Here is a 22,356-nt window from a genome sequence, read left to right as displayed (position 1 = left end):
ATGAGAATATTGATTCGTGTATTTGTTTTCCGTTTGAATAAAGACAGACGAGTTATGTAAACGGATAGATTTTCCTTTTTTATTATTAGCTAGAATGTTTGTCAATTATTACGTGGTATAAAGTAATATTATTTCCTGCTGTGCTTTGCGTTATTGATAAACGGACATTGACCTTATAAGTTTGTGACCTTAGCAACTAAATAGTCATAGCGACTCAAGAAACCACGCCTACGATGGTTGGCTCATAATTTGAATGGAAGTTTGTTTTTCTAAGATTTTGTCGCTATTTGCGGCTTTAATAAATAATAGTTTAATTAAGAATTTTTCCTAAAAGTAGAATAGTAAAGGGTATAATAATGTTAATATTCTTTTATGTATTAAAATAATATATCTTCGCAACTGGTAGCCCAAAATGGGGTAGTCAGAGGTCACCCACACATTTCGCGGGCTACATGAAACCCAGCTGGACTGGGAGTTAAGTCTACTATCGTCTCACAGATTAAGTTTTGAAGTGTTTCCATCATCGAAGGGTTCGTCAGAAATAATAATCATAAATACATTAATTTGGTTATTATATTGACACTGATGTAGTGACTAGTGAAAGCATAATAATCATAAAATTATTTGACATATGTATATATTTGTTTAAATGAAAATTTAAATTATTTTTATTGAACAGTACCCATACAATACTATACATACTTACTTGATAACAACTTTCCTTAAACATCGTATAGTTTATGAATCGAGGTATATTGATATACTTGAATTTACATATTTGTTCGTACGAAATGATGCATTTCCTAAATAATATTTATTTAATTCTATTAGTATTTGTAAATATAATAATATAACAGATTGGGAAAGAACCCGTGCTAGGAAAACCTGTGTCACAGAAATATTTTTCTGTCGACCAGATTTGAACTTATGACCTTTGGGGTTGAAATGTTGGGTAATAAACTATTGCCAGTAAGCAGATAAGAGGTCTTAGTGACTGGATTTGGCGGCTGTGAAATTTTTGTAAAGAATTAATAGGGAAATTTTAAATAATGTACAAATAGGAGCGTGGAAGGGACGAAACTAATAAAAAATATATAATAGTATTTTTTTAATAGTTTCGTCCTTTCCACGCCTGGGATACAATAGTATCAACGGAATAAAACAAATGCAGTACAAAAACGTATTGAATACATTGGAAATAAACAAGATGTATGGAAACAGTTTATAACCGGCGTAGTGCAAGTGTAATCAAAATTGTACCTTATAAAAAATAGATAGAGTCGCAAACTGTGGTTCAAGGACGATAATATTTTGGCGTAAAACCCAGCTATAATCACGTACCAGCAAAAACAATCATCGGAATACAACGGGAAAGTCTTCTCAGGTAATCGACATTGACATACTCGTATTGATGACGAATATTTACAATGACGTGTAACTATGGACACATAGTACTATAGAATCGTTTATGACGTGTTTTATATATAGATTACTGCGAATTCATTGGTCGTCTTGTAGAGACTCCAATTTTAATGGAATAATTGGGACGACTATAGTAATAATTTTCTTTGCTTGACGGTGCGAATAGTCATTCATTCATTCATTCGTTCAACTGTGTTAATCGTACACTGATATACGCGACGGTGAAAATTTACCTTCTTTTATTACGGTTTATTCTTACAAAAATTTATGGAATACACCGTCAAGGTAACTGTGCCATATTATGTGTGTGGTAATAACGGTATCTTTACCACAACAAAGAATGAACATACATATATATATATGAACAGTACTCTGCATAAACATATACATTTTTATAGGTGTGGTTTTCTTTTAATGGATGATAATGGACTGATGCAACAAAGCTTCCGCTAACGATTTACGCTATATACCAGTGGAGGATGGTAATATGAATATGAGGTCAGGTCAGTTAGCACATCGTGGCAAATGCACCAGGAATTTCTCACCATAGTTTCCAGAGGAAACCGTGTGGATTTGCTAGCAATGGGGATAATACTCCACATTACTAATAATCCCCTTCCGATGGCGATGGCGATGGTTACCACTTACCATCATATGGCCCGTTAACTTGTTTACCATTCTAATTACATAAAAAAGACTCGGTGGGTGATCCCGTTTAGACATGACTAACACTATACCTTATTTATAACACCGAGAGTCGTAGTATTATGTAAGCGTTGATATCGTTCAATCCCAAGGTCAATACTAACGATTACTGAATCATGCATTTGTCATCTCATTTATTTTGGCACCTCATGTATTTTGTCTATTTTGAGTACTTAATGGATTTATACTATTTTGTTTAATTCCACTTCCATTAGCGTGCGAGTCCATAAATATTTAGTGCGAAAACTTGACTGCCGTTACTGGAAGCTCTTTTTTTTTTCGGACTACTCTAATGCTGTTGGCCGCAGCTGGCTTTTACAGCTTCACCGGAGGTTAGGAGGCGAGTGCAGATGGCCCTCCAAACCCCGGAAGGACTTATGGAGCGGCTGAAGGCCAACTCCTGCCTGACGGATACGACTTTAGTCTGAGGGCACCACTAGGGGTTCGAACCTCGGCTCAGGCCGTCGTAATTTCGATCCCCGTTTGAATTGGACGGGGGATCGATCGGAAGGGACTGGAAGCACTGCGTTCATCTCTATTGGTGTTCAAATTCAGATAGTTATTGAGTTTACGCCTATATTGTGACACGTGTTTTTGAACAACAATTGAATGGAGTTCGGATATAGTTTGGAAACCTAAGGTTGACTGTTCGCTTAATATATGTGGTTCTCTTAACATATGCTAATGCCCGTATTTTTAATGGCGATATTAGTATTTTTCACATGGCAATACAACGTTTACCAGGACAACCAGTATAATATACATTAGAGTAGGTTTAATGTGGAACTTGTTTTCTTGTGAAAAAATATAGTTAAGTTGTAACGTATGGTCACCCTACTGTTACTTTACCGGCACACGTCCCAAGATATACACCGTGAAGCTGACATCTCGATCGCTCAGTTGCGTGCGCGCATGCAAACCGGCATTCTCGTTCTAAATATACGCGCTGAGTATAAAAAACTGTGACATATAGTGGTCGGTGAATGAAATAAAGTGATAGTAAACAGTGAAATTTATTTAAAGGTGCGTAATATAAATGTTATAAAGAACTTTATTTAGAAATAAAAATAAGCTTTATTTAACTAAAATGAATATAAGCACTTTTGAATAGACATATTTTTTATTCTCATCGGAACGCATACTCATCACAAGAAGAACGAGAAAGAACTTGCGTATTGCTCTTCTGACTAAATGATGTTCAGAATTTATTTACATAATAATAAAAATATATTGATTTTAATTCAGAGAATACCAAATTAATTGAGACAATTAGATAATTATTTCGGACAGAGTGTTATTGTATATTTTTTCTTCAAATTTACACATATAAATAAATTACTCATAGAACTGTAATAAAGTCAACAGTAATTGATTTTTTATCTATACATATATTATTATTAGATTCAAGCAGAGATTATACTGTTCGGTAGATATATAAATAAACGCGTATATATAAGAATGTCAATTTGACTTATTATAAGAATGACGAGATTAGGTAGGAAATTAGAAGAGAAACATCTGAAGACTGATAAATGTAAAATTTGAAAGAGTATAAATTGATCTATAATTATCAGTGATATTACATTGTATTTTATAACGTTTTGGCATAAAAATGATTTTTTTTGTTATTGGAATGGTAAACATACTATATATACATGAACAACAATATAGACATATGTTGCTATATGATGCTCATGATACCACTCATGCGTTGCCATTCTAGATGTCATGCCGCTATACCCTGTAATTTCTCTGCCTTATTTACCCTTAAACCGAAACGAATAATTCAAAGCTAGCTGCTTGGCGGCTAAAATTGGTGAGACAGAGGTCACAGTAGTACATAAAGGCTACTGCGATAATAATCATAATTAAGACTTAAATTCTAGAGCACCTATTTTTTATTGCTAATACGGATATTTTAGTAAATATATACGTAAGAAAAATTCATAACTTATAACCACAAATGTTAGTATTGTGCGGCGATCGAACCCGTAACCAAAGTCAGTGGAAAACCACTACACCATCGAGGATATATGTAGGTAATAAAATTTTTCAAAGATTCTTTATATCTGTCATTATCTTAAACTAAATTTCTATCTTCCTATTACATTAATAATAGGGAATGTAGAAATTTAGTTTCAATAACAGATATGTTAGATCCTACCTATTTGCTATGACATCAGAACAAAATGTGTCAGACAGACTTTTATTATATTGATTTATTATTGAAACGCCTACGGAGATTGTTGGTATTAGAACATCATCGGCAGTAATAACATTTTGTACTAGCTGACCCGTGTAACTTCATCTCATCACACTTGCTTGACATTTATCATTATATTTCGACCGATTTACATAATGCCTTTTTAAATTACAGCCTATGTGTATTCTGATAACTATGGATGGATGGCTGAATGGTTCAAACGGATTTCGATGAAACTTTACAGTAATATAGCTTATGTTACTGTAAAGTTTCATCGAAATCCGTAATATAGCTTATATTACTGTAAAGTTTCAGTACAGTAATATAGCTTATATTACTGTAAAGTTTCGTCGATCCGTTCAATAGTTTTTGCGTGAACCATTCATCCATCCATCCATAGTTACAAACATTCGTGTTTATAATATTAGTAAGTAGTACTAGTTGATCTGCTCAATTTCACCTCCATCACAATTTTTGGGTAGCTTCACTCCTATTACTCGTAGCGTGATGTTACATCGCCACCATGTATATAGGTTACCACTTACAATTAAATTAACTGCAAATAAATGCCAAACAAGCTTTCCATCAAGTCTATTTTGGTGAAAATGTCTTCTTATTTTAACATATAGAACATCCATTGTAATAAAATCTACAAAAACTCTAGTCTTCTAGCTTCTTGGAATACTACCATCGGTCTTATAGAGTTACAAAGGTTCCCTATTAAAAAAATAGTATTTTAGCTTCTCAATTGTTGAGAATGGTATGGTGTAGGTGCTAGGGATTAAATTGTTTATGTTGGTATGGCACTAGTCGACGATCATAGGAAAAGAATTAAGTCAGGACAGATCAGACAGGCAGGTCTTCGTTTTTTTATGGATGATAATGGAATGGTGCACCCGTCTGCGCTTTATGCTGGCGGGTCAACAGTGAAGGATAATAAGATGAGTATGAGGTCAGGTCAGTTAGCCCATCGTAACAAATTCACTAAGAATTTATCACGATGGATTCCAAGGGGAACCGCGTGGAGATCAACCTGACATGGTATAGGCAGGTCTTTGTTGGGGGCACCGCGTGGAGTTCGAACTGACATGGTACATAGCTAGCATAGTGATTACTAAGATTCGCTATTAATAAGAATACACGGCTTAACGGCTTTGGAAGTAAAGATCACAAAATGAAAGTTGACGTGAAAATAGATCGTCACGAGGACTGATATAGATAAACTTTTATGTTAAACATATAGACAAAGTCGCGAGTAACAACTATGTAGTTTAAACGGGTGTTGTATAAGTCTGTCTAAATAGATGATGTATTGAAGTGTCACAGAGATTAAATATATGCGCTATTTGACAATCAAACAATTCTGAAAATTGTAAGTACATTGTATTGAAATTGTACTGTTTAATGTGTGTCTACGCAATAATGATATTACCATGTTGCGTTAGGTAACGTGTTTTAAATAATGTATACATAATTTACGTCTAGACATAGCAATAGGTACAGAATTTGGAAGTACCTATTTAACGAATCCATGTTTTATTTATAGCTACGTTTATAAACAACGAATCTTGATGGTGTTTCTCACTTCACCGATTTATATATAATCTTTATTCTATAGTCTATTGTATGTATATATTTTTAAATTTGAGACAGTATCGTGGTCTAGAGGTATACTGCTCCGACTTAATCAGAGACCGAGAGTCCGAGTGTTAGTGAGTCAGTTCATCAAAAAGACTTTGTGTGTCTATTTACTACTGCATTTTCAATAAAATTCGTGGGTATATTATTTATTATTCTTTATTGCACCTTTAAAAAAACACAATATATATGGAGAATGTAGGTACAAAAGGCAGTCTTTTAATAAAATAAAAGGTTAAACTCTTCCTAAAGGTTGTCTGGATAAGATTCTTCCAGACTTTTACAATTGGGTAGAGAAGAACAGACATCATAGACAAGGCGCTAAAATAAATGGAATTTATTATTATTATATTTATGTTATAAAACAAATATATAATACAATAATATGAAATAAAATTATAGAAATACGTAGTAACTATTCCATGTACAATTAAGAAAAAGACAGCAGAAAGTATATTGTTATATAATTTTTAAATTTCTTACAGATTGAAAATGGAGCCGCTAGTAGTGGATGTAGTGCATTTCTATCCGAAGGAGAACGCCCAACCACATAATACTATGAAGTAAGTCGCAATAAACATACGATTCATAAAGCAATAAAAAGAGAATAAGGTACAAGATTTTTTAATAATTAACTTCGTTTATATGTATCATATACTATAAACAAATTCATCAGATGTCATATAAGATAGTAAAAATTAAAGTACGTCAAAGCTACGTAAAAACTGTAAAATTGAACCAACCATTGTGGAAGGAAATAACATCTGTAACACAGGGATTCCCTAGCACAGATGTTACGGCCTATAAATTACTGACATTGTGTAAAAAATGAATTAATATATTATTATTATTATTATATATTAACATTCAAAATGTTCCTAATATATTTGTATTTACTTAGGAGGATTACCTTTTGAATTATCTAAAATGGGGATGAAATAAGTTTGCAGACGAAGTCATGGTAACAACTTGTCATGAAATATAAAATGAAAATTGTTTATTGTCAGTCATATACACCTACATAAGTACACAATGTTAATAAATTTGCTTTAACAAAAAAAAGAAATTCAGTTGAGTTTCTTGCTAGTTATTCTCAATTGTATCTTTTATATCAGTGCATAAAAAATGTTACGTACGTAAGTGGCTAAATTATTTTACACTAAAACTGTTCTACTTATATATGTAAAATTTACAAATATATATATATATATATAAACACATGTATTTATTATTATTTGTAGATATGAAGTGGTGAATGATGAAAATCCCACAACGACAATAATCCGCCGCGGACAACCCTTCAACGGCGTGGTGCGGTTCAACAGGCCCTACGACGAGGAAACAGATTTAGTACAACTCGTGTTCTCGCTTGGTACGTTGTTATATTTTTTAATTAAACGAGGAAATAATTAAATCGTAACTTTATGCCCTTGATTCAATTTTGTTTTGTTTGTATGCAGTAGGTAAATAAATCTGCTCTACTTTTTTTTATATCGTTTAACTGACAGCAGCTACATGTTATAGTGTGAGCGTGGTATTTCTCGTTGCCATTACTATGACGGCCTTGATGGTCTGGTCTGTCTGGTTTAGCACACCGCTTCAGTTCCGATGGTCAAGGGTTCGATTTCTCGCATGTTGCCAACATTTGTATTCAGGGCTTAATCGTAAATAAATAACTGTTAATATTAATAGTTAATAAAATTAATTTTGGGCAGACACTATTACGTTACGTTACTAAATTGAAATCAGAATGATCATCTCAACTCACAGCATCTCGTCATCTCATAATGCAAGAGGTACCGATAATGCTATGTCATTCCTGAGTATTAAGGGATCACACTATAATACTATATTTCATTGATGGATATATATCATTGATGGATCTTACCATCTTCTCAAACAGGAACAAAATAAACTTCTTAGTAGCAGGAATAAGCCAGTCTATAAACTAACAGATATATGTAATCCTAGCTGTGCCCGTTATAGCCTATATATTCTGATGTATAAGTTATATTATTGTAAAGTTTCATTAAAATCTATTCCATAGATTTTAAGTAAAAGAATAACAAACATCCATCCATCCATCATCCATCCATAAATGTTAATTCACAAACTTTGCGTTTATAATATTAGTAACATTTCACACAATAACACTTTATTCTATATTTTTAGGGGACAAACCACAAATGGACACCCAGGGCTCCGTGTTCCTGAAACCTGACGCGATATCTGACAAACACTCCTGGAGCGCCAAATTGACTCATGTTCAAGAAGATACCCTGTCTTTTGAGGTGAGTTCAAAATACATAATCTGTTTCATCATTATCGATCTTGCTTGAGCTGAGCTCTGGTATAGGATCACTCGATCTATCTCACCAAAGGCTAATTTAGGATATTATTACATCGCTCAAACTCAAAGTCAAAATGAATAATTAATTTAGGTCATCTTTTTTATTTATGAACTACAATATTTTTAACCGCTATGCCTCATATAATTCGGTCAGATATCTTTGTTTTTTATACTACGATGGTGGGAAATAAGAATACTGCGTAGGCATCTGATGGTAAACGATTACCGTAACCTATAGACGCCTGAAGCACCAAGGGTGTCACGTGCGCGTTGCTGACACTTAAGAAACTTTAATATACCCATTGAATCCTATGCTGTAATATCGTGAGAAAATCTCGGCAGGTAATTCTTGTACAATCTAAATATACGAGGCAGGAAGAAACGCAGATTTCAGTAGAGAATAGTTGTTATTATTAATAAAGATTACTGTTTTGTTTTCTTTTATTTATTTATTTTTATAACTTACCTGATATCCAAGCTATCAGTTATTTTATTATCAGTTTTACCATAATCTTGAGATTTTTGTTAGCTATAGGTTATAGATGGCGTTCTAGAAGTAGACTGCGGACACTCACTTATTTCTTTTCCTTAACAGGTTTTGTATTAATACAGAACATTACTAATTTCTGTATCTAAACAGTCAGTAGTATAAATGATGACTTAGTTAAGATTCCTAAGTATAATTATGCATTCAATAGTGTGCTTATCTGTAACGGTTTCATGTAATAATTATTAAAGAATATTGATTACGTACGTAGCATTTATGATAGCGAAGGATAAAGAAGGTATCTTTATCCCAATGAATATAACAACAAAGTATTATAGTTAGTATTCAGAAATTCTTCTACTTATTCGAATTAACGTTTGTCAACCGTATGTTACCTCATCACGAAAAATAGCTGAGCATAATACAATAAAGTTTTATAATTGAGTAGGTATAAGCTCAATTTTAAAACTGGTGTGGGTAAATTAGAATCAGTCGGGTTAATCATGAGATACGGACATTTTAGTTGCAACAAATCATGTAGAAAATAGGTCTTATTACAATGAATTAAGACCAAGTATTACCAATAATAATCCAATGTTTTTAGGAACAAGGTCGCGGTAACAGCAGTTGTTAATAAATATACAGTTTGTAACTCAAACGCATTAATTAAATGGTGGATATTCTTGATTGTCTTAATAAACTACAATATGAACAATTGTCAATTCTTATTATAGAGGTCATTGCTTCTGTCTAAGTTTATCTATAACCATCTATAGACTAGATAGACTGTAGATAGACTACACGAAACTATAGAATAGACGTCTTAGGCGGTCTAGCAGTATAGCACACCGTCTTATTACCGATGCGCACGGGTTTGATTCCTCACACAAACATCTGTATTCATGATTGTTTGTATTGTTCTAGGCATTTTCTATGTAAATTATGTATGTATTTAGATCAGTAGTCTAGTACGTACAAAACAAGATCTATTGCTTAAATTAATTTAATTATTGGGATGAAATGGCGCTGTGTAAATTGTCTAGGATTATTACTATTAAAGTATACTTATATATAAGTCGGGAAAATAACAATTCACTAAACTAATACTAACTATTTTACATTTATGAAACTTAGTATCACAAATATATACGTATAACTAATGTAAAATATAATATAAATAATTACACCTTCACGACTGTTATCCCAGACGGGGTAGTCAGAAGCTTTATAAACTGTCGACGTGGTGAACTCCACATATGACAAATTGAGTTAGTCAGAAATATTAATTTAGACAAAACTTTTTGATGTCGGTTAAATATAAACAATTGTTTTACACTACGAGGCTCTCAAATATAATAAAAAAAAACATAATAAGTATAATCTGGATTTTGTATGTAATGTAGGGTACATATTTCACGGGTATCGAATATTGTATTCTATTTATAGATACACAAAGCATAAAATGTAAAAAACATGTGGGCATTTGTGCATTAATACAAAAATAATATTAGCAGTGATGCTGTCATTTGTGCCGTCTACAAGTTTTATTTTATTACTATTTTATTATATGTAAATGTTATAAAATAATGTAAATAAAACTAGCAGTAAAAAGTAAATAATAGTTAAGTTAGTAGGCATAACTAGGTAATATTAACTTATCTGTGGTGTAACGGTCGCTTGTTTGGTATTTATTTAAATTTCGAAATTCATATTTGCGCTTGAATCGTTCGAAAATGGAATTTGCGCTTTTTTATCTTGTGTTTCAATACATTATTTTTTATTTCTTTGCAATAGCAAATAAATTTACGGAATCATAAATTAAGTTATGTTTCTAGCGGAAATGTTCTAGAAATTTCTATCCCCGTCACATGATGGACCCGGCATTCTCACTATAATATAAATCCATGGAATACTAAGAAGTATAACTCTATGTGTTGTCATTATTGAGAGCATTGAGAGATAGGAGCCATTGGTTTGCGAAATTTACACATGACTGGTTACTGGTTCGATTTACAGCAACTAAATATTATCTTATCTAACATCTGGTATCGAAAGTTTTGATCTAGATATTATACAAGCATTTCCTGTTATTAAATAAACAATCTATTAAGTCTAGACTAACTTTCAAATATTCTAATGTAATTATTTGAAAGTTATGATGTTAACATAATACAGACTTAGGTGCACTGTCAAGGAACTAGATTATAGATAGAGATAATAGACTAATATAATTGAAGGAATTGATTAACATCCGCGCCCCCTAGAGGGGTGAAGGTTGTACCCTTTAGAATGTTGAAACTCTTTGCTCCGGCAACAACCCCCCGATAGCTGGGTTGAAAGTCCCTTAAGTCGGGAATTACTTTATAAAGATAAAGGTTGATGGCTGAGATATGTCAGTGTAATTATAGTAATCTCCGGAAAGACAACCCGTGGAGGGTGTCATATAAGATTCTATTTCGCATTGCTCGTTTCTATTTTTTTCGAACTATTGTAATTCTGTCGACCGCTGGCCTTTAAAGCTTCATTGAAAGATATGGGCAAGTGCAGATGGTACTCCAAACCTTTGGAAGGATTTATGGCGCGCCAGAAAGCTAACGCCTAGTCGCACTGTTCAGATGCATCGGCGATGGTTATCTTTTACTCATCATGTTTGCCATTCCATTTATATGTATACAATTTAAATTGCTATAAACAAAGAAGAAAAGGTGCAATATGGACACAACATTGTAATAAAATTTTATAGAGTCATATCTGCACATTAAAATGTAGTGTCTCGATTTTCATAGCGGTAAAGTTGTTTACAGACCTATAACTGTAGCATATTTATTTAATACACTACATGTGGATAATAAAATAAAACATTATATCTAATTGTGGTAATATATATGAGATGAATAAAATAACATAATTGTTAAAAACGATTCAGTGTCGTCGGAGATATCGTGTAATGTTTTTATAGAAAAACTTTAAATCCATAGCACTGACAATATTATCTAATTACACTAATAATGAGTGCGTAGCGATTTCTATGTTGATTATCGCATGCCTCTTACTTGTTATACTGTAATTATTTATATAAAAAAAACATCTATTAAAAAGAGCAACACACAAGTTTCTTGCTCGTTCTTCTTGTGATGAATCTGCATTCCGAATGAGTGGTAGAATCAAAATATGACTATTCAAAAGTGCTTGTAATGAGTTTATTTGAATAAAGATTCTTTCTATTTCTATTTCTATTAATATTGCATACAAAAATTATGGAATTTTGGGAGTCATTGGAGTAAGGAATAGTTGGTCGTATGGAGTAGTTGGTTGACAATAAAAAGTTATTGAACTTATGATTTGCCGATCCGCTCAATATCTTCTGCATCATAGATACTTAACCAATTTACATAATATCTTTTTAAATTATAACCTATATGTTACTTTGATGTATATGCTATATTGCTGTAACATGACAAAATCCGTTGAGCAGTTTTTGCGTGAAAGAGTAATAAACATCCATCCATACTCAGAAACTGTCACTTTTATAATATTAGTAAGATGCAATATTATTTTATTAAACCTTTAGACAGGTAATTTTTTTTTTAATTCTATTATTATACACGTAATAATAATATGTAGTACATCTCGGTTCATCCAGTTCAGTAGACGACCTTGACATTATTTATGCAGACAGCGTAGTAAGTAGTAGGTACCTATTTAACATAATCATACATAACTATACAATTTATATGCATCCAGGCGGCATTATTAACACAATAAAAATTAATATTTCACAATTAGAACACGCGTCACGTTTTAAATTCGATGTTCAAAATAATACGTGCAAATTATGGCGCGAAAATAAAGAATAGCCATTCCTAATTCGAATTTTGTAAATATTTAAATATGACTACGTGATTAATTTTTTAAAAATTAATTTTATTTAAAAAATTTTTTTTTTTCGACTTCATTATCAGATACATTAATATTTCACAATTAGAACAAGCGTCACGTTTTTAAATTCGATGTTTAAAATAATACGCTTAAATTATGGTGCGAAAATAAAAAATAGGAATTCCTAATTCGAATTTTGTAAATATTTATATGTGAGAACATACGTGGTTTAATTTTTTAAAATTTTAGGCAGCGATTTATAAAATACTACGCATGTCATAGACTATTTATTCAGATACATTGTATTTAGGTATCTACTTTATAAATTCGTTTTCTAATAGACTGCGTGGAGTACGAGTTACATTGCTTGCTATCACTATGTAATATTATGTTATCTGTGCTATTAATAATATTCCTAATAATATTCGGCTCAACTCTAAAATATGGTTGAGCGCAGTGGTGGCTGGCTTAGTGGTGCTGCTTGTATGGACTGGTCGGCTCTGATAACTATGATAGATTTATTTGGTTAATTAAGTATCTATTTATATATAAGTACTAGTTGTACTCACGACTTCATCCGTGTGGAATTTAACTTTAGTTTTCTAAAATAAAATAAGCCTAAGTTAGAAAGAAGAAAGAAAGAAAGAAAGAAAGAAAGAAAGAAAAGTTACTCCTTATTATATCAGCTACCTACCAATAAAAGTTCCGTCAAAATCGGTCCAGTCATTTCAGAGATTAGCCGGAACAAACAGACAGACAAAAATTAAAAAAAATGTTAATTTGGTATATGTTCCGTATTTATATTTATATGCATGTAGTAGAAAACGGTTATTTCAATATTACAAACAGACACTCCAATTTTATTTGTATGTATAGATATAGATATTTATTTACTTTTGTCAGTCTTGCTATTTGCGAGTATGTATTTACACAAAATCCTAAATGTAATGCTTAAAAACATTTATTTAAAAGAGCAATACGCAAGTTTTGAGGTCGTTCTTCGTGTGAGTCTGCTTTCCGAATGAGCGCTAGAAGAAAAAAACATGTATGAACTATTCAAAAGCGTTTATATTAAGTTTATTTGAATATAGATTATTTCTATTTCTATTTCAATGTGACGCAGACGAAGTTTTGCAGGTTAGCTAGTAGTAAATAAACCTATATTTATTGTATCTACCTATTCATACAAATAACTCTTGTAATGTACAATTATTCAACTTAGCACCTGTCAGTGAGGAAATTAATTGAGTTATAAGCACAGAGTACTGATAATATCAATGATTAATTGGTCTATTAGTGTGGCTGTAATGAGGCCAAAGACGACAATGTAGGTACTTATTGGAAATTCTATTTATTGATTTTGTTTTAGTATCCATAAATATACACATAAATACTTATTAATTGTAATAAGATAGAAATCTAAGAATAAAATACAAAGTAACTGTGTACAGAGTAATATATTTAAATTTAATAAAATTATATACTTCTATATTTTCTATTAATTAAAAATATACTATAACCTTCGTGGTACAAAAAAACATGACAGTGTATAAAAAAAAAGAAAATACATACCCTACTAAGACGTGTTCTAAACTTGAATAGGGAAAAAAAGATGAGTTCTGTTTTTAAATCTCATTTACAGATTACTATAATGTATTTTTTTTTTTAGTTTATGGAAAAGGCCGTAATATTTTTGCGCAGTCGTAACTTATTATTAATATTAAGTCGATGAATTATGTGATCATATTGTGTTTATAATAATGATAATTTGTATATATTATCATAATTAATGATTTCTAATTCCGATTCGAATAGCTTCAATTTATTATTGTATCATGAATATTCATACTACATTTACTTTATTATATTTATCAACACTCGTTTCATTATGCTAATATATGGTATAGAGACTTACGTGAATCTTTTCGATTATTAATTTTTGATATGAATTTTAAACAACAAAACCGTAATACTTTTTCATTATGTTAAGTGAATCTTTTAGATTATGAATTTTTGATATTTTAAACTCGTAATAAAAGTACTTCTTCCCCATTTTAAAAGGCCGGTAACTGACTTGCAATTCCCCTGATATTGCGGGTCCTCGAGGGCACTTCCAAGAATGTGAAATTACGTAATAGAAAGTACATTTTAGTTAATTATTATTTTTTTATTTTATTTAACTTCAATGCACAAAAATAATCCGTACATTTGGCGGACTTAATTATTATTTTTTACCAGTTATAGGCCGCAAAAGGACACGGTTCAGCGTATGCCGACAGGACACTCCTGGGCGGCGCTGATTTTCAACCGGACCCTTTTCTCCCAAGTTTGCACATCTTCTTCTTCATCCTCACCTTTCCCGTTACTCGGGGTCGGCTCTTCTAATCCTGGGGCGCCATACATTTCGCTGGTAAGCATCGTCATTTGACAGGCCCAACTCCTTCATGTCCCTATGGACATTTGTCAACCAGGTAGTTGGTGGCCTGCCTCGTCCTCTTTTTGTTGTAGCCATGGAAAGGCACTTTCTCACAATGTGGTTTTCGGCGCAGAATATGTCCATACCACCTAAGTCTACATTCTTTAAGCTTTTCAGTCCCAAGTTTGCATAATATAAAAAAATAACTAAAAATATATATTTATCAGGTATCAACCCCAGTGCATATCCCCGTTGGGTCCTGGGTACTCCGAGTCGTTACCAGATTGAAAAACTCTCCAGAACGCCAAATATACGACTTCGATCAAGATATCTACATTCTATTCAACCCTTGGAATCCCGGTAAGTGTACTGCCAGAAATTTCTTGATTCGTACTTTAGTTGGGGTTTTTATTTTGGTTGCGGACTGCTTGTCCAATATTACTTTTATGAATTTTGTATTGTTTTAATATCTGTATTTTATGTCAGTTTTGACTACTTCTCAAGTGAGCACTCCTGGGTTTAATACCTACATGTTTATTAAAATTATTCACATTTTTAATAATAGTTGATGTGTTCCCAGTCACATTTTTTTATACTGTAAAAGCAAAAGTGTAATATGATCAAAATTAAAAATGAACTTTTCCGTTTATTATACTCACGACAATTAACGGAAACCTTCTTGAAGTGCAAATTTGTTACTTACAATGTTGTTTTCAATACAAGTTTTTGAGACTGCTTTCTGCTTTATTATAAGAAATCCACAAATATTGTCGAATCGTTTGTGTCACTTCGCTATAGTGACTGCAAGTATATTACAGCGTTTATGATTTATAAAATTCGATTTGCAAAGCTCATTCTTCTACTTAGGATAGACACTCATCTGAAATCTTAATTTAATTACTAGATTGCTTGGTTTTTGTTTGGACGATATTTTATGTAATAAGTAGGTACATTTTTACAAATAACTTAATTTTATTTAAAGCATCTACTTTAGATGTTTACTTAATTTTACTAGATTATGTCAGCTTATCATTGTATATTCAACAATATTATTAATATTACAAACGCGAAAGTTTTTGAATATGGATGAATATTTGTTACTCTTTCACGCAAAAACTACTGAACGGATTTTGATGACACTTTATAGTAATATAGTTTATACATCAGAATAACAAATAAGCTACAATTTCAAAATATATTATGTAAATTGAGTAAGTGTGATGCAGAAGAAGTTGCGCTTGTCTGCTAGTATATTTTATATACATCAATAAATTGCAACATAAATTAAACATACATTTTACTATTCGACCACTTTCTTTGCAGATGATCAGACCTACATGGAAGATTGTAGTTTACTGCAGGAGTACATCTTGAATGACGTCGGTAAAGTGTGGGTGGGGCCCATAAAGACTACCAGAGGCAAACCGTGGGTCTATGGACAGTTCGATGCGGCAGTTCTACCGGCTTGCATGTTCATGTTGGACAGAGCTGAAATGCCGTTCCATCAGTAAGTTCATATATGTTAGAGTTCTTAAAACAAAGACGTGTATTAGCAGCTCTTAAATATACTTATGATTTATATTTAATACATTATAAGTACCTAATCATATTTGAAAAGTATATTATACCAGAGTGATATAAGATATACCTACAAAAAAACTACATAGGATTACACAGATATAACATTGTGTTTCCATATTTTTTTCTAATAAAGTTGACCAAAACATTTTGTATTTCCATAACAGTCGACGAGTTGCCATTAACATAACAAAAGGTTCTCATAATAATAATTAAAAAAGAAAAACTAAATAAACGCAAAACATACAATATTGAGATAAATGACGAAGTTTTTGGAGTCAAAAAAAGAAGATAAAGATTTTATGATCGTCTGTTGTATTTTTAAAATAGAATGTTCTAATTTTAAATTAGATTTTTTTCTATTATAACAATGCAACCTTTTTCTTCTTAGGCGTGGAGACCCAATTAAACTGACTCGTGCCATCTCCCGCATTGTGAACTCCAATGATGATGCTGGGGTGCTAGTCGGTCGATGGGATGGGCAGTACGAAGATGGTACAGCTCCGTCGGAGTGGACCGGCTCTGTGGATATACTGCAACAATATTTAGAGACCCAGCAAGAGGTGCCATACGGCCAATGTTGGGTATTCGCTGGCGTTGTGACAGCAGGTATGTATATAGAAGTCGTTAGTTCATATTAGAAGTCTGTTTATTAAACTATTCAGGATGATATGGACATATCATTATATTTATAAGAAAGATAATAAAACTCTAAGTTAAAACGAAGCATAAATTGCATCGTTGTCTTGTTTTAATTAAATTGAAGTATTATTCAGTACATTATTTATAATTTATGTAATTTATATTTTGACAGTGTGCCGTGCTCTTGGCATCCCATCTCGAGTGGTCTCCAATTTGGTATCAGCGCACGATGCCAACAATTCCTTGACAGTTGACAAATACTACACGGAACATATGGAGGAGATGGACTTTGACCCTAACAATCCTCAAGGCGCTGACTCCATCTGGAACTATCACGTCTGGAACGATGTCTGGATGGCTAGACCTGACCTTCCTCAAGGTACATCTATTTACATTATTATTATTTCCTGACAGTATTGTCACAGATTACCTAATGTGGCGAACTAGGATGGGAAGCAGAAGCGTAGGAAGATAACTGCCAGATGGTCTGATTATATCAGGAAAATGGCAGGGCCGACCTAGACAAGAGACGCCAGATCGAACAAAGTGGAAAACTATGCAAGAGGCATACGTCCAACAGTGGACTAATATATGCTGAAAGAGTAGATATTGTCACTTTCCTATTATGTCCATTCGTATGTTGTGGAGACGATTCTATTCTTATTACTTCTCTGGTCCTGGAGTAAGTGAATGGAAGTAAATAAAAACTTTAACGGCCGCTTAATCTCGGTGTGCAAGGCAGTCGCTTCTTTACGCGCGCAAAATATCGAAACGGCTAAATCACTCTAACACAGACACAGACAATGATGTCTGTGAAGATAGTATCGTCTGCAGTTTTGCGAGGAGCTTGGCTGACTAAGATAATAGTATCTTAGCCAGCCAAGCTCCTCGCAAAACTGCAAGTCTTGGCTTCACATGTACAATCGTCCAAATAAGAAGTTCGCTGCTGAGTAACACAGCTTACAAAGCAAGCGCTTTTTAAGCCGTGTTTCGGTTGAATTATGATATATGACATTGAAATTACATGGTACAGAGGCCTGATATCGTTTAGATGGGCTGCTTGTTCCATCCCGATTATATAAAAAAGGTTAACGTCAGATGACATTACGGCTAAATTCTGATTGCATATTAAAAATCTCTCCAGGATATGGTGGTTGGCAAGCTATTGATGCAACTCCTCAAGAAACTTCATCAGGACTCTACCAGTGCGGGCCGGCTTCATTAGAAGCAATCAAGCAAGGAGTATTGGGCGTGGCTCATGATGTGGAGTTCATGCTGGCATCTGTTAATGCTGACCTAATGCGCTGGAGAATAGACCCTGATGATGAATCTGGCTATTCAGTAGTTGATACTAATAATTACCAGTAAGTATAAATATATGCTTGTTTTCAATAACTTAAGTAATAAATGCGAATCCAGTTCATCCGTACAAATATAATAATTTCATATTTAGTCGTACAAATTATATTATATACAGTTAGGTTCCTCCATATTCTGTAGAATAAAGAAATCTTTGTGACTAATTAAACAATTTGCCAAAAACGAATAATTAAACAATATAGGTAAACCTCAAACTTCTGGGGTGATTGTTCGTAATGTGGAAGGTACCATGAATTATTAATTTTCACACTGTTCCCCTTGAAAACCATTAGGATAAATTCCTAGTGAATATGTCATCATGGTCTAACTGTCCTGACCTCATGTTCATCTTATCATCCTCCACTGGTGCCCAACCAGCGTAAATCATTAGCGCAGACGAGTGCACCATTCCATTCATCCATTCCATCATCTATTCAAAGTTCTGGGACTAGAAACATAACATTTTACGGGGGTTTCTCTTATAGCAACTTATTACTTACAGCATTGGCCGCATGATCCTGACCAAGAAGCCATTTGTCTTCGATCCTATTGGTGATGAAGACCGCGAAGATATCACCGACCAGTACAAGTACAGGGAGGGCACCGCCTCGGAACGACTCGCCCTCATGAACGGAGTACGGTTCTCGGAGAGAGCTAAGAGGTTAGTTATATTCTTTGAATATCGCGATCTATTCTAATGCTGTTAGCCGTAGCTGGGCTTTACATCTTTACCGATTGAGGGGCGAGTGCAGAGAGCATTCCAAACCCGCGAAATGTTTATAGAGAGTCTGACGGCCCCCAACCTAACGGATATAACTTCAGAGGCTACCGCTAGGAGCTCGTACTTCGGTTTAAGCCGTCGTGATTTCGATTCTTGTTTAGTGGGACGTGGGATCGATTGGTAAGTCGGGCATACATGAGCCGTCACACCTACCTTTCTTGAGGTGATTGAACCGTCAAGCTGTATTTGCCACTTTAATCGAATAAAGAAATATATTTAAAAATACATATTTTCAGGTATTACTCGGTAGCTACCAACCTCTCAAGTGACGTCACATTCAAGTTACGTGAGCTGGACAGTGTACCAATTGGTCAGGAGTTCAGGGTCGCCGTTGATATACAAAACAATTCAGATCAGGTACCTATGTGATACTTTTAATTCACTTTGTATAATAGATTATATGGAATTGTAGATTATTGAATTAAGTAATGAATTAAATGAATTTATTTAATATAGAGCTCTTAAATAATATTATTCTGGTAAATGTCCCATTTATTTAATGTGTATAGTGTTTATTTGTTTACAATTTTATTTTATCTCAGGCTCGCAATGTAAAGGCATCTCTGTCGGCAACCAGTGTGTTCTACAATGGGGTCAGGGCTGACGTAGTTAAGAAAGTTGAAGGGAAAATTTTCTTAGCACCAAACAAGAGTAAGTATAATTAATTTCCGGATTTTAGAATATGTAGTACTTAAGTGAAGCATTTACTGTCGTATATTGATTGATGGGTGTTCTAACGCTTTAGCATACCGTTACTTCTTTATATAAAGTGTCTGCATAGGTAAATCTTGGTCTCGCATATTGCTGCAAGCTATGTTTTGGTTGAATGATAGGATAAGGTAGTCAAATTATAGGATACAGAAAACATGGCAACTTAGTCCTACATGAGTGGTATTACGTGAGATCTTGATATATGCTTGTGGGAACTGGTCTGTTCAAGTTGCAAATACTGATTAGATTTTTTTTTGCAATAGCATGTGCTGGTGGTCACTCTATTCTCTCAAATTTAAATTTAAATTAATCTGTATCATTGTAAACATGTACAACATTTATTAACAAAAATACGAGTCGAATTTCTTGGCAGTTCTTCTCATCTTGAAATCATTCCGAACTGATGGTAGATTTGACATATCATAAGAGTCTGTAATAGACCTACATTAATAAAGATATTTTGAATATTGAATTTTTATCGTGATATCTGTTTCATGTTTGTAGACGATAGCTGTCACTTGAGGAAGAAATGAGAAAAACCGTCAACTTCCTTACCATTCCATCTCCATTACTAAAATTGGTTTCTCTCTGCATACTCTATAAGGAATCAGGCTTGAAGATACATGAGATGTAATATTATAATTTGCAGATGAAGAAATAAGCATTCTAGTAACGGCGAGTGACTATTTACCGAAGTTAGTGGAGTACTGCAACATGAAGATATCGGCGATGGTGATAGTTGAAGAGACCAAGCAGTCCTGGGCAGATGATGACGACTTCCAAATTCTCAAACCCAACATTAATATTAAGGTATAGTAGACATTATTATCGATGGTCTGATTACTTAAAGTAAAAAATAAATTTCAGATCCTTTTGGAAGTCATTCATTCATAAATTAAGAGCCGCGCTCTTATCCGGTAAAGCTTTTGCCATTTTCCAGGATTTTTCATCAATCTCTTTAGTTATGTTATACGACATGTCTCCAACTTTTTCCATAATCTGCTTAATATACCTGTGTCTTGTTCTTCTCCTTTCTTTTCTATTTCGTACTTCCCCTTCTTCGAATATTATCGAAGAAAAAATTGAAATTAGTAGGTTCGTCGTGTCGTATAAAGTGGTCCAACATTTTCCTCGCCTATTCTCAATCATATTTATGATCTGTTTCTTTTCTTTAACCCTTTGCCGTACTTCTTCATTTCTTGTTTTATCTTTTCAACTAATTCTATCTATTCTTCTTCAACACCACGTTTCAAAAGCTTTCTTTTAAAAAGCAACTGAAAATATTGTTTTCTATTTTTAAGTTTCATTATCAATCATCATGATATTCTTTCTAATTTTAAATTGTGAAAATTCTTATTATTTCAGTTCAATGAAGACTTGGTGCTCGGCCAGCCATCCACGGCGGTGCTGTCATTTGTCAATCCATTGGAGGTGACCCTGACCAGTTGCGAGTTCAGGGTGACATCTTCAGGTATAACGGGCCGCACGCTCCGCCTGCCTGCCGCAGATGTAGCTCCCCAGGGTCTGTTGACTGCTGAACTACCTGTACAGCCTAATGTAAGTAACCTTTTTGAAATGAGACTAGTATTAATTATTTATGATAGCATATGAAAAAGCATTAAGTCCACCGTATGACTTAATGCTTTTTCAACTCTATTGCGCTATAAAAGAGGACACTCTTTTATAGCTGTGCAGTTTACTTATCAGTGGTAATATTATAATGGATGATAAAGGAATGGTGCACCCGCCTGCAGCAACGGTATTCCCTTGGGACCTCCAATGACCTCATCGACGCAAATTCATCAGGAATTTAACATGATGATTTCCAGGGAGAATTGCGTGAATTGTGTGGACATGGTACTTTGTTAGCAATGGGGTTGCTAGTCCCCATTACTGACAATCCCCTCCTGCTATAAGAAAGAGGTGGAGTCTAAAAGTAACTAAACTGTAAACTTAATTATTAATGGAATACCTTTTTCCACAGAAACTGGGTAAAATTAACATCGTAGCAACTTTCAAATCGGTTGAACTCAAGGATATAAATGGTGCCGCCAGCGTGGAGGTGTACGAAGGATAAAATACTTTACTTATAATATAAGAAGGTTTAAAATAGATTAATATATAATTCTTGATGCAGTCATTTTGATAGAATAAGCATTACAATATTTGTTAATTTATTTAGGAT

The 22,356-nt window shown here is 33.3% G+C and overlaps 1 protein-coding gene across 1 annotated transcript; it reads left to right on the top strand.

Annotated features, from left to right (window-relative positions):
* The first annotated feature begins 3,032 nt into the window (after positions 1 to 3,032).
* Positions 3,033 to 22,351, top strand: LOC131851451 (hemocyte protein-glutamine gamma-glutamyltransferase-like). The gene is made up of 15 exons (XM_059201954.1): positions 3,033 to 3,150; positions 6,454 to 6,531; positions 7,210 to 7,340; positions 8,141 to 8,259; positions 15,328 to 15,460; positions 16,424 to 16,607; positions 17,070 to 17,287; positions 17,493 to 17,699; positions 18,465 to 18,684; positions 19,182 to 19,340; positions 19,697 to 19,817; positions 20,003 to 20,111; positions 20,821 to 20,981; positions 21,537 to 21,728; positions 22,156 to 22,351. The coding sequence occupies exons 2-15, from the start codon at positions 6,461 to 6,463 to the stop codon at positions 22,246 to 22,248; spliced, it is 2,118 nt and encodes a 705-aa protein (XP_059057937.1). The 5' UTR covers positions 3,033 to 3,150; positions 6,454 to 6,460; the 3' UTR covers positions 22,249 to 22,351.
* Positions 22,352 to 22,356: the final 5 nt, after the last annotated feature.

This window comes from Achroia grisella, unplaced genomic scaffold (genome assembly GCF_030625045.1).
Source record: "Achroia grisella isolate CSIRO2021 unplaced genomic scaffold, CSIRO_AGI_Agris_v1 utg783, whole genome shotgun sequence".
NCBI lineage: Eukaryota > Metazoa > Arthropoda > Insecta > Lepidoptera > Pyralidae > Achroia > Achroia grisella.
This window is presented reverse-complemented; position numbering and strand designations above follow the sequence as displayed.

What these genes read in the sequence shown, in the direction of transcription:
- LOC131851451 (XM_059201954.1), top strand. Translation starts at nt 6,461, where the DNA reads ATGGAGCCGCTAGTAGTGGATGTAGTGCATTTCTATCCGAAGGAGAAC. An exon ending in AAGATACCCTGTCTTTTGAG is followed by an intron (nt 8,260 to 15,327) that starts GTGAGTTCAAAA and finishes TATATTTATCAG; the next exon opens with GTATCAACCCCAGTGCATAT. An exon ending in TAGACCTGACCTTCCTCAAG is followed by an intron (nt 17,700 to 18,464) that starts GTACATCTATTT and finishes AAATCTCTCCAG; the next exon opens with GATATGGTGGTTGGCAAGCT.